Source organism: Vulpes vulpes, chromosome 9, assembly GCF_048418805.1.
Source record: "Vulpes vulpes isolate BD-2025 chromosome 9, VulVul3, whole genome shotgun sequence".
NCBI lineage: Eukaryota > Metazoa > Chordata > Mammalia > Carnivora > Canidae > Vulpes > Vulpes vulpes.
This window is the reverse complement of record NC_132788.1, coordinates 85900717-85913038: the sequence shown is the minus strand read 5'-3', so window position 1 is coordinate 85913038 and position 12322 is coordinate 85900717. Positions and strand designations below refer to the sequence as shown.

Genomic DNA, 12322 nt, shown 5'->3' with positions numbered 1-12322 from the left:
ATGGAGCCTGCTTTTCCCTCTGCCTGTGTCTCTGCCTCTCTCTCTCTCTCTCTGTGACTATCATAAATAAATAAAAATTAAAAAAAAAAAAAAAACTACAGTCCTATTTATCTTTAGTCACAGCAGAAAGTTAAGTGAACTGAGATCTCCATATTCCCAGACACATGGAAATCACTAACTCGCTGAGAACCAAATGTGCTGAAAAACAGAAAAAGGGCATCAGCTTCATACTGCTTCTTGTTTATTGTTCCAAACTTTGCTTAATATACACACACCCAAACACACCCTCTCAAGCTTGCCCAACTATGGGATAAATCTAACAGGAAATCATGAGAACTCTCAACCTAGAGCTATGAGTACTACTTTTGATGATCTCCCAGGGAAAAAACAGAACACATCCTACAGAAGTGAGTACATCTAAAAACAGAGCATTGCCAAAAATAAGTCCAACTTGAAGATGAATTGCAAGAGCACTTAGAGAACATTCATACAAAGCCTGAGAGCAAAATGTAAATTCATTGGAAAAAAAAGAAAAAAAGAAAAAGAAAGCAAAAGTGAATAGAGCATAACACCCTGGGATAGACATGTCTGGTCTAGCACTATACATCAAGAAGATCATTTAAAACTAAGAACCACAGCTTTCCTAATTTATTTTCATTTTTACTAATTTATACTCAATTCGACAAGTATTCTGCAATGCCACCCATCTCCAATGCCATGGAGTTGCAGAAGTCTAGAAGGTGACTTTTTTTTTTTTTTTTTTTAAGATTGTATTTATTTATTCATAAGAGACCAGAGCGAGAGGCAGACACATAGGCAGAGGGAGAAGCAGGCTCCCCGCAGGGACTCAATCCCAGGACAACCTGAGTCAAAGACAGGTGTTCAACCACTGAATCACCCAGGTACCCCTAGAAGGTGGCATTTACATTCACATGTATTATATAAGAATGATACCTCCATGTAAACTCTACAGGATGAAATGGGACAGATGGCCCCTGGAGTTATGTGACTAATGACTCTGCAACAGAATGGACTATGGTATCACTTTACTCCTCACATACAAATGAAAGCAGTAATAGTACTGAACATCATTAGGAAGTTAAAAAGCAAAACTCATCTATAAACTTCCTAGAGTTCCTCAGAAAAAGAGACAAATGAAAAAAAAGGTATTACCTTCATTACAACCCCCATAATAGGCAGATGTAATGTCTTCCCTGGCACTGGGGCAGGCCATCGATCAACATCATTACAAGCTGAAAAATAAAACATTTCCTTATTATAAGTTCAAATATTAAAATATGAAAAATGGAACATTAGAAATTAGAACTCCACTTTCCATAGAACTCCACTCTCCACTTCCTTCCTTGGAAGGTGGAGGATAAAAGGTAAAAGAAAAAAAAAAAGGTAAAAGAAAAGTAGTGAAAATATCTTACATATACCAGAAATATACCTGTGTTCTAGGATATGAATTGGTTTATACATTTTTTAAAAGCAAAAAAAAACACAATAGGTTTAAAAAAGGGAGTTTTCCTATTCATCTAACAAAATTAATATAAAAGCATACCATCTGATAGAGGTCTCTGTATTGAGGGACATAAAGATTTCTTTAAACAGTATTCTGAGAAGCAAAACTGTCAACTCCATATTTATTATTATCCTAATAAATAGGCATCATCTCTGTTGCAAAAGGAGACAATAACAGATATGGTCTTTGGTGTTGTTAGGTAAAGGTGCAGAATAGTTTTTTACATCTCTCTCTTCTACCATATAGCCCTTAAAATTCTTAAATTTTTTAGAAAGCCAACTTTATAATTATTAGCCATTTCTAGCAAAATTCTTAAAACTCCTTCATAAAGGTATCTAACTCATATAATGTTTAACTTACCTGCTTCCAAATAAGGTTCACTCTTTTCAAAATACTCTGGTGCTATTTGTTTGAGCACAGTATGAAAAAAATGAATATAAGGTAGTTTGCTGATCAAAACCAAGGACTGGAGAGAAAAAAGAAACATATATTTTTTTAAATTTTCCTAATGATTGTAATTTAAACTTGTCATTTCTTACATACTCAATTACTAGCAAGCTAAAATCAGCAAAAAGTGTGGATTTTGAAATAAAGCTTTTGCAGTGGATGGTTAAAAGAAAAACTACATAAAACTATAGTCGCAGAATGTAAAAAGTTTAACCTAGTACTACACCTTAAGAGCATAAGGACACATTCACAGATTCTCCTGCTCTTCAGGAAAAAGAATTTCCTAACAGACAAATGTCATGGATAATTTCCAAAGCCTCACTACTATTTTCATTAGCAAAGCAGTATTAGGAATTAGCTAGATGAAATCTTCCTAATACCGAAAGAGCAAACTGTTATGCTTTTTCAAACTAAGACCTATGATTGTTCTATTTTAGTTTTCAATAGTTATAGCCATCTACTTAGAAATTGAGACTTGGGGTGCCCAGGTGCCTCAGTGGGTTAAACACCCGACTCCTGATTTCAGCTCAGATTGTGATCTCAGGGTCCTGGGATCAAGCCCCACATTAGGGTCTGTGCTCAGCATGGAGTCTGCTTGTCTTTCTCCCTCTGCTTCTCCCCTACAGTGTGCTTTCTCTCTCAAATAAATAAATAAATAAATAAATAAAATCTTAAAAAAAATTGTGACTCTATAGTTGGATCATTTCAGACATGAATTATGCCATTCTTTTTAATCTATTTTTCTTGAAAACTCCTTTTTACTTTTCCATCCGATATCAAGTAGTAGTCAATGCACATTCTAGTTACAAAAGGTAAAAGTGTGTCCCAGTTAGCTGGGATTAAATCAGAACCAATTTTTTATTTTTTAAACTGGTGGTTGGAAATTTTTTTAAGGTTTATTTATTTATTTAAGTAATCTCTACAACAAACATGGGCTTAAACTAATAACCCCAAGATCAGGAGTCACATGCTCTTTTGACTGAGCCAGCCAGGTGCACCCAACTTTTTTTAAGAAAATAAAATAATTGTACATTTAGAGTGGAAATAGTAATGACTAAGATGTTGATGAGGTGTATTTACTGACTCTCAGCAGTTTATTTTTTATTTTTATTTTTAAAAGATTTTATTTATTTATTCATGAGAGACAGAAGAGAGATAGAGAGAGAGAGGCAGAAACACAGGCAGAGGGAGAAGCAGGCTCCATGCAAGAAGCCTGATGTGGGACTTGATCCTGGGACCCTGGGATCATGCCCGGAGCCAAAGGCAGATGCTCAACCACTGAGCCACCCAGGCGTCTCAACTCTTAGCAGTTTAAAAAAGATACTGCAGGTTTTTATTAGCTGTAACAATACTACAATCATCCGTTTATTCTTTCTCTCATTCCAAAATGTGATTTTTTTTTAAGATTTATTTATTTATGATAGACAGAGAGAGAGAGAGAGAGAGAGAGAGAGAGAGAGGCAGAGACACAGGAGGAGGGAGAAGCAGGCTCCATGCTGGGAGCCCGACGCGGGACTCAATCCTGGGACCCCAGGATTGCACCCTGGGCCAAAGGCAGGTGCTAAACTGCTGAGCCACCCAGGGATCCCCCCAAAATGTGAAAATTAAGCAGATTCTTTTGGCTTTTGACAGTTTCATATAGTATCCATAATTTACCATCAGGAATTTAGCACAGAGATAGCAGAAAAGCAAAATTCAATACTATTTAAAAATCTAGGGACAGGGATCCCTGGGTGGCGCAGCGGTTTGGTGCCTGCCTTTGGCCCGGGGTGCGATCCTGGAGACCCAGGATCGAATCCCACATCAGGCTCCCGGTGCATGGAGCCTGCTTCTTCCTCCACCTGCGTCTCTGCCTCTCTCTCTCTCTCTCTCTCTGTGACTATCATAAAAAAAAAAAAAAAAAAAAAAATCTAGGGACAGGTGTCTATAATTCAAAAAAAAAAGTAAGTTGTATGTTTAAAGATAAAATATCAAAGACTTTAAAGACCATTCTTCCTCACAGTTTCCATTTTTCTAGCCGTAATATAAAAATATTTTTCCTTAGTATATACAAAATTTACCTTCTGAAAGTAGCCTCTTTTTAGACTTTTATCTCGAACTTGTCGGAAATACACATATCCATAAAAATAAGCAGGATCCTTCTATGAAAGAAATGACAAAAAAATACATATTGCTATCCTTTAATATTAACATAACACTGCTTTATAAACCTGAACTGAAATATGAGTTATACACAAAGAGCTACTCAGCTTATGTTCTTTATTCATATTCATACCAGTTAGTAGAAGTCAAGAAACAATCAAATTCTGTTTTCCCCAATGCTATATATATATATTTAAATTGTACCTATAATTGAGTTAGGGGTCAGTCTTAATAAAATGAAGTATCCTAATGTAAAATTTCAAAAGATACAGAAAGGAGTTAAATTGCCAATCTGAATCTTACAAAGCCAGTTCTATTTTTACCTAATAAAAATGAAACACTAAAATGCTTATCAAAAATAATTTGAAAGTAACTCTTACTTATTAATTAGTTATTAATTAACTTGAGGTTATTAATTCTATAATCTAAAGAGGGATAAAAACAAAGCTCAAAGCGGGTTCTATGTAGAAAGTACAAAGTGGGGATCCCTGGGTGGCACAGCGGTTTGGCGCCTGCCTTTGGCCCAGGGCGCGATCCTGGAGACCCGGGATCGAATCCCACGTCGGGCTCCCGGTGCATGGAGCCTGCTTCTCCCTCTGCCTGTGTCTCTGCCTCTCTCTCTCTGTGTGACTATCATAAATAAATAAAAATTAAAAAAAAAAAAAAAAAAGAAAGTACAAAGTGTCACAAAGAGGCCAAGAGGAAAGAGATTACCTCTATCTGGGGATCAGTAAAGATTTCATGGAGGCAGCTATTTTCAAATTGGGCATTGAAAGATGGATATTATTTAAACAGAGACAAAGACAGTTCAGGTTTGAGCAAAAATATGCAGACAGAAAAATACAAGCTACCTCAGGAAAAAAGCACATAATTCAGTGTGGCTAAAATATGCCACATGTATATAAAAGGAGATAAAGTTAAAAATTGGAAAGGTAAAGGTCTTATTTTGGAAGGCCCAAAAAGGGGATCCCTGGGTGGCACAGCGGTTTGGTGCCTGCCTTTGGCCCAGGGCGCGATCCTGGAGACCCGGGATCGAATCCCACATCGGGCTCCCGGTGCATGGAGCCTGCTTCTCCTCTGCCTGTGTCTCTGCCTCTCTCTCTCTCTCTCTCTGTATGACTATCATAAATAAAAAAAAAAAAAAAAAAGGAAGGCCCAAAAAGTAAAGATAAGGAAATAGTTAACTATCATTAGCTCTTTACTCATTAAGCAATAGTCATTTTATATTTTTATGTAATACGCATGTATACTTTTGTTAGCAGCACTGTGTAAAATATATTACATTGAAAAAAAAACATAAAAGATGGGATGTCTTTGGGCAAATTTCTTATCCTCAACAGCCATCAATTTCCTCATTTGCAAAAGGAACTCTCTCAGAACACTGTAAGGAGGATCAATAACACACGCTTATTAATACAGTGCCTAGAACATAACAAGCTCCAATAATTAGTAGCTATTATTAACAGTTGAAAGAATATGTTAATAGCAATATCAAAAGATCATGGAAAGGAGTAGATGGCTATGAGTCGACGATACGTGAACTATCAATGCTGATTTCAGGCAAATAATGTCATTTCAGGCAAATAATGTCATATTCAGGCAAATAATGTCATATTGGACGTGCTGATAGGACATCCAGATGGAAATGTTCCTCACAAGTTAAGGGATGGAAATGTGGAATACCAAACAGAAAGTTACACTCTGAAATCACCTGAATTATTAAAATTGTCTTTAATAAATAATAACTGTAAAAAAAGCTTATTAAAAAAATAAAAAAAAAAGAGACAACTACAATTCTATTGTAAAGTAGGGAATCTTCAACTCTGAGTGACATTTATTGGTATAGTACCACCCTAATTCCAGATCTAAACAAAGAGTTAACACAAATGGAAGAAAATTACCTCAACATTGTAATCAATTTCTATAGATCATAACCGTACTATGTGTTTCAAGAACTGTAACTTTATAAAGTCTCTTACTTTCACACATGCTGAATCCTTATGAAACAGACTCACGAAATTTAGCAGTAAAATACAGTAATAACACAAAAGCAAAATCTTTCTGAATGCCATAAGAGATAGCTGAGTTCTAAAGTTTCCTCTCACATGGACATTTTTCTATTACTACTTTTCCAACCTTTAAGTAAACTGGTAAATCTTTGTCATAATGATCCAGGAGACAATGCAGTGACACCCTCCTCCCAGAAGATTGTCGAAACCTAAAACAAAACTGGGTATCTCCAAGACAACCTAATGAAAACAAAAATGAAAGTAATTAAAAATAGCATAGTATAACATTTCTTTATCCAGATTCACCAAATGTTAGAACTAAAAAAGTCCTGTCAACTATTTAAACCCATTCTATTCTGTTTTACCATAGAAACAGGAGATCCTGAAAGTTCAAGTGACTTGTCCAAAGCCATCTTTGCTGGTTAGAGGCAAAGCCACCAGCAAAACACACATCTTAACTCTAGGTCTCTTTACTATTTTTTCCTTTCCATTTTTCCCACGTAATTAAAAAAATTTTAAACTGTTTGTATGTAATGTTGACTCACAAACATAATAATAAGAAAAAGAAGCCAAATACAGAAGAACATATCCTGTTTAAATCCATTTATGTAGTGTTGTTTTCTTTTCTTTTTTCCTTTTAAGGCAGGCAAAACTAAACTATAGTAGAGATTATATATATTACAGATGCATAGTTGGGTGATGAAAGTATAAAGAAAGGCAAGACAATCACTCTAAGAATCAGGATTGTGGTTGCACTTGGAGGGGGATGGAAAACAGTGCTTAGGAGGGGACAGGAGGGGGCTTGTAAGGCACTGGCAATATTCTATTTCTAGACCTTGTATATGTTTTATATTGTACAATGAGAAGGTTTTTTAAGAAGACATAATACAGGAGACTCAGGAAGTGCCCAAGTAATAGATTCACTATTTTTCTCATTTTAACGTAAAAAGTTTTTGACTAATGTTTTTAAACATCAATCATTTCTAGTAAACCTCTTAAGACATGTAAACTTCACCTAAATGGCCATAATTACAAAAAACCATTTTTACTTTAAGTGTGCACCATGGAAACAAAACTTAGACTGCGATTCTTTCCTAAAGACTGCTAGTCTAAAAAGTAAAAGGCATATTAAATAACTTGTCACTGAAATTCTTTCTGGCTATTATATTTAGAACTGATAAAATGGGGATCCCTGGGTGGCGCAGTGGTTTGGCGCTTGCCTTTGGCCCAGGGCGCGATCCTGGAGACCCGGGATCGAATCCCACATCGGGCTCCCGGTGCATGGAGCCTGCTTCTCCCTCTGCCTATGTCTCTGCCTCTCTCTCTCTCTCTCTCTCTGTGACTATCATAAATAAATAAAAAATTAAAAAAAAAAAATTTAGAACTGATAAAATGATACTAAATATGATATGTGCTCAAGATTTTACTACTATTATACAAAGTAGTACTTAAATTTCCTTAGTACATGACATTCTTAACAAAGGAAGCAGAAACTTTATAATATGTTTAAATTTTTTATTTTTTTTTAATTTTATTTATTTATTTATTTATTTATTTATTTATTTATTTATTTATTTATTTATTTATTTATGATAGTCACACAGAGAGAGAGAGGCAGAGACACAGGCAGAGGGAGAAGCAGGCTCCATGCAGGGAGCCCAATGTGGGATTCGATCCCAGGTCTCCAGGATCGTGCCCTGGGCCAAAGGCAGGCGCCAAACCGCTGCGCCACCCAGGGATCCCTATGTTTAAATTTTTTAAAAGCAACTTAGTATATATACCTAAATGCAATCATAGAAACTAAAATTTCTTTGGTGGTGGAGGAAAGAAACACAGGGGACTGGAGCACAGGTGAAGTTAGTTTCTTGCTACAGTAGTCTAGAAATAAGGAAAACACATGAAACCTGAGATAACAGAAAATACTTATAGCATTTAGTTTAAATTTAGAAGATATTTAACTATTTTTTTTAAAAAAGCCAACAGACACACACAAAAAAAGACTCAACATTACTCATCAACAGGGAAATGCAAATCAAAACCATAATGAGATATCACCTTACACTTGTCAGAATGGCTAAAATAAAAAACACAAGAAACAAGTATTGGTGAGGATGTGGAGAAAAAGGAGTCCTCTCACACTGTTGGGAGGAAAGCAAACTGAGGCAGGCACTGTGGAAAACAGTATGGAGGTTCCTCAAAAAATTAAACATAGAACTACCTAACAATCTAGTAATCACGCTGCCTGGGTATTTCCTAAGAAATACAAAAAACATTAATTTAAAAGAATGTATGCACCCATATGTTTATTCCAGTATTATTTACAATAGCCAAATATGGAAGCAGCCCAAGTATCTATCAATAAGATGAATGGATATTGAGGATGTGGTGCACATACACACACCATCCCCCACACCTTTCATGTTTATATACAACGGAATATTACTCAGCCATAAAAAAGAATGAAATCTTGACATTTGCAACAACATGGATGGATCTAGAGAGTGTAATGCTAAGTGAAATAAGTCACAGAAAGACAAATACCATACCATACAATTTCACTCCCACATGGAATTTAAGAAGGGAAAAAGAGAGAGAGACAAATCAAGAAACAGACCCTTAATTATAGAGAACAGATAGTTATCAGAAGAGACGGGGAATGAGTGAAACAGGTGATGGGGATAAAAGAGAACACTTGTATTGATGAGAACTGAATAAAGTACAGAAGTGCTGAATTACTATATTGTACACCTGCAACTAATGTACACTGTTAACACTGTACTGATATTAAAATTAAAAACTTAAAACATTTTTAAAATAAAGAGAGAAAGAAAACTCCACCAAAAAGTACACATTAATTTCTGAAATGCTTAGTAAGGTAGAGCAGAAAAATGCAATGGCTCGTACCAACAATATAGATTTATTTTTGATGAGGTTGCAGGCTATCAGGATTATCTTATTCTTCCTAAATATCAGTTTCTGCATGCCAAATTTAAAAATCTGGTTGCCACTCTGTAATGTCTCCTTTCCTATCATGATAATGGTGAGGTCAGGATGGAAAACAAAGGTCTAGCCAGGTAAGGAGTTTATATTTCTTTAAGCAGCCTTTATGTGTGAAGAGGACCAACCTCTGAAACATAAAACAAGAACTATTTAACTCAGTTGACAAGACTAACATGACTAAAGCCTTTTTGACCTGGTGAACTGTCTTCCTGACCAATTCTGTACAGCTTGTAGGTGCAGCTGTCACTGGGAAGTTCTCACAGCATGTCCAGGATTTGAGAATGGAGAGGGGGGGGCGGGATTTAAGGCTAGTAATAAAACTCCCTTTTCATAAAATTCAGCATTCCTTACATTTTCCAGATGCATGTTTCTTAAAATTCAAAATTTAGCTCCTTAAGATTAAAGTTACTTAAATCGAACAAGATACTGAAACATAAAAACAAACCAAAAAAAATTTTTTTTCTAAAGTCACAGGATCTAAGATATGTGTGGATAGCAGGTAGAGGAAATGGAGGATTGGTAAATCATTCCATTGGGAATCCCAAAAGCATTCTTCTTTATCTATATGCCAGTGAGTCTAAATGTGATTGTACTTTAAGTGTGCACCATGGAAACAAAACTTAGACTATGATTCTTTCCTAAAGACTGCTCTACTGTGCCTGGATTTCCTTACATAACAATAAAAGCTATTTTGGGAAAAAATTAAATCCACTTCAAAGTTGGCCCAGGAATCCCAACATGCATTTTATAAACATGTAAGTGAAACAAATTGGCTGGATAATCACAACTGAGACTAGTACTCTCAAATACATATAAAACTCACAGCCTATTGCTGTCTAGATTAATATTCATCTTCTAAAGGGTAGCTTGGGTGGCTCAGCGGTTTAGCACCACCTTCGGCCCAGGGCGTGATCCTGGGGACCCGGGATCAAGTCCCGTGTCAGGCTCCCTGCATGGAGCCTGCTTCTCCCTCTGCCTGTGTCTCTGCCTCTCTCTCTCTCTCCTCTGTGTTTCTCATGAGTAAATAAAATCTTAAAAAAAAAAAAAATCATCTTCTAAGATGGCAAGGTGTCTGTTTTTAAGACCTTTTGTCAATTTTACTTCTAAGCATCAACCATACTTTAAATAAAACAAACCCTACTTCATCTGATGTACAACTCATAAGAAAGGCATTATAAAACATCTGTACACCACTCAAGTGCCTAAAATATTGAACAAATTCTGATTTACATGGATTTACACTTGAGTCTAACTTCTAATAAGAAAGGGACATAGGAAGACACTGACTACAAAACTAAAAATAAAAAAGACTATTTAAACACCATGGAATTAGCTTCTTAGCCTTGAAGATCATGCAGAGAGGTGAAAAAGAGAGCCATGAAACCCAGCTGTGATCTGAAAGAGAAGGGTGTGCAGTGGAATCCACCTGTGACTCTAATCACATAACATCAGTTCATTTTGTAATGCCTATAACTCAGATTGCCCTGAGTCCTGAAAGACCAATCCAACACTCACTACACTCAGAACTGCATGGGTAGACTTTGTAAGGAAATGACGGAAGATCCTATAGGACTTCTCTATCATTATTTCATTAATAGGCAAACATATTAAGAGATTCCAATAATTCCAAGCTAGAATAAAACTCCTGCTGGGATTTCTCAAAGGCTTTTTTTTTTTTTTAACCAAGATACCATTTCTTTTTTACATGATTCCTGAAAGCTGAGTTGCAAATGTACAGCAAAGAACCCTGGAAGCATTTAAAAGGAAAGGAGAAAATACTTTCAAAAATTAAAATGTCTTAGATTAACTAAACTAAGTTAACAGGATATTAGAAGTAACGACAAAAAGAAAGGGAAATGGAGTGCCTTTGCTTCATAGGGTTCTAACTGTGTGTGGTCTAAGATGTGGAATGTTTTGGTCACTAGAAGCCTGAAAAGCTGTTTTGAAAGTGAAACATAAGAGGTAACCTGAAAGATTTGAACAATTAGGACCACACAAAGGGCAAGTTTGAAAAAGGCCAGCAAAACCAAGCTTAAAATAATAATAGTTTGCACCACTTATGTGGTGTTTTCAATACGCCACACACTATTCCACATGCTTTACGTATATTAACAGACACAAACTATTACAAGTAATTGATGGCCATGCTTCATAACTAGATTCACCCTGTGTGTGGGTTTTTTTTTTTTTTTAAACTTACTGCTTTCACAGAGTTCTTGGGTAAGCTTCCAAATCTTGAACTAAAAGTAAGCTACTTTCTATAAATCCCTAGACATACCAATGTTGCTGGTTTTCGATCTCTTCACTACTTCAACAGTTTATTGCTCCTTGATGTTTTACCTCTTTACAACCTAACACTTATTTTAAAAGTTGAGCCAACTAAAATAAAAAAGACATGACTGGCATCATAAAACTAAGAATCACATCACTGACTTGTTAGGCTGAAACAGAGTTTGCATTCTAATACTCTATTTCAATCCACTTTTGCATATTAATAGTATGATCATATTCTTAGTATAAAATTCAACAAAAATGCCACATGAAAAATAGTTACCTGAATTTGAATCTGGAAAAGACAAATAGCAAATATTGGTTTTCTGAAAAAGAAAACAAAAGCTATATATGCTGACACACACACACCAATTAAAACAAAGAGAAATAGAATAGCAGACTATATGGAGCAATATTTTTACTTACTTCTTTATCAGTAAGTTTGGAATGTTGAGGATAAATTACCTGGAAGAAAAAGAAATAAATCTCGTTAGACAAATATACTGAGTATATATTATAAACATTAGCAGTACTTCTAATACTAGTTGGCTATGGTCAAATAGTTTTAAGAAATTGTTGACAAACTTCAATAATGACACATGGGAGAAGCTGGAAGAACTAAGTAGGATTTACATTAGGAAAAAAAAATTCACAAAGTTACCTCTAGAAGATTGGTGAAATCTTGGTTTATCAAGAACAATTTACCAGCTGATTTACTAACTCAAAGCTTATTGAGTTTTCTTTGGAACACTAAAATCTAAAAAGAATTTGATCCATCAGCTGGCAGCTACTTCAAGAAATAATGAATTTTTCAATCAATTCTAAGAAGTAATTCAAATCACCAGTTACTTATTAAAAGAAAAACTGGAAGGAGAAAACAATTATCCATAGTTTAAGAAATCTCAAAGGCCATCTCCCACCATAAAAT

The 12322-nt window shown here is 35.4% G+C and overlaps 1 protein-coding gene across 8 annotated transcripts in view; it reads right to left on the bottom strand.

Moving 5' to 3' along the window:
• The window catches only part of DENND6A (DENN domain containing 6A), a 109142-nt gene that overhangs the window by 42038 nt on the left and 54782 nt on the right, over positions 1-12322 (bottom strand). For 5 of the 8 annotated variants that reach the window (XM_025985914.2, XM_072720675.1, XM_025985904.2 and 2 more), the window contains 6 exons: positions 11821-11859; positions 11678-11720; positions 6251-6363; positions 4033-4113; positions 1886-1991; positions 1174-1253 (listed from right to left, as the gene is read on the bottom strand). In XM_025985914.2, the coding sequence (XP_025841699.2) occupies positions 1174-1253; positions 1886-1991; positions 4033-4113; positions 6251-6363; positions 11678-11720; positions 11821-11859 (462 nt within the window). The remainder of the gene's footprint in view (positions 1-1173; positions 1254-1885; positions 1992-4032; positions 4114-6250; positions 6364-11677; positions 11721-11820; positions 11860-12322) is intronic. The other 3 variants (XM_025985933.2, XM_072720677.1, XM_072720674.1) reach the window with 1 other exon arrangement.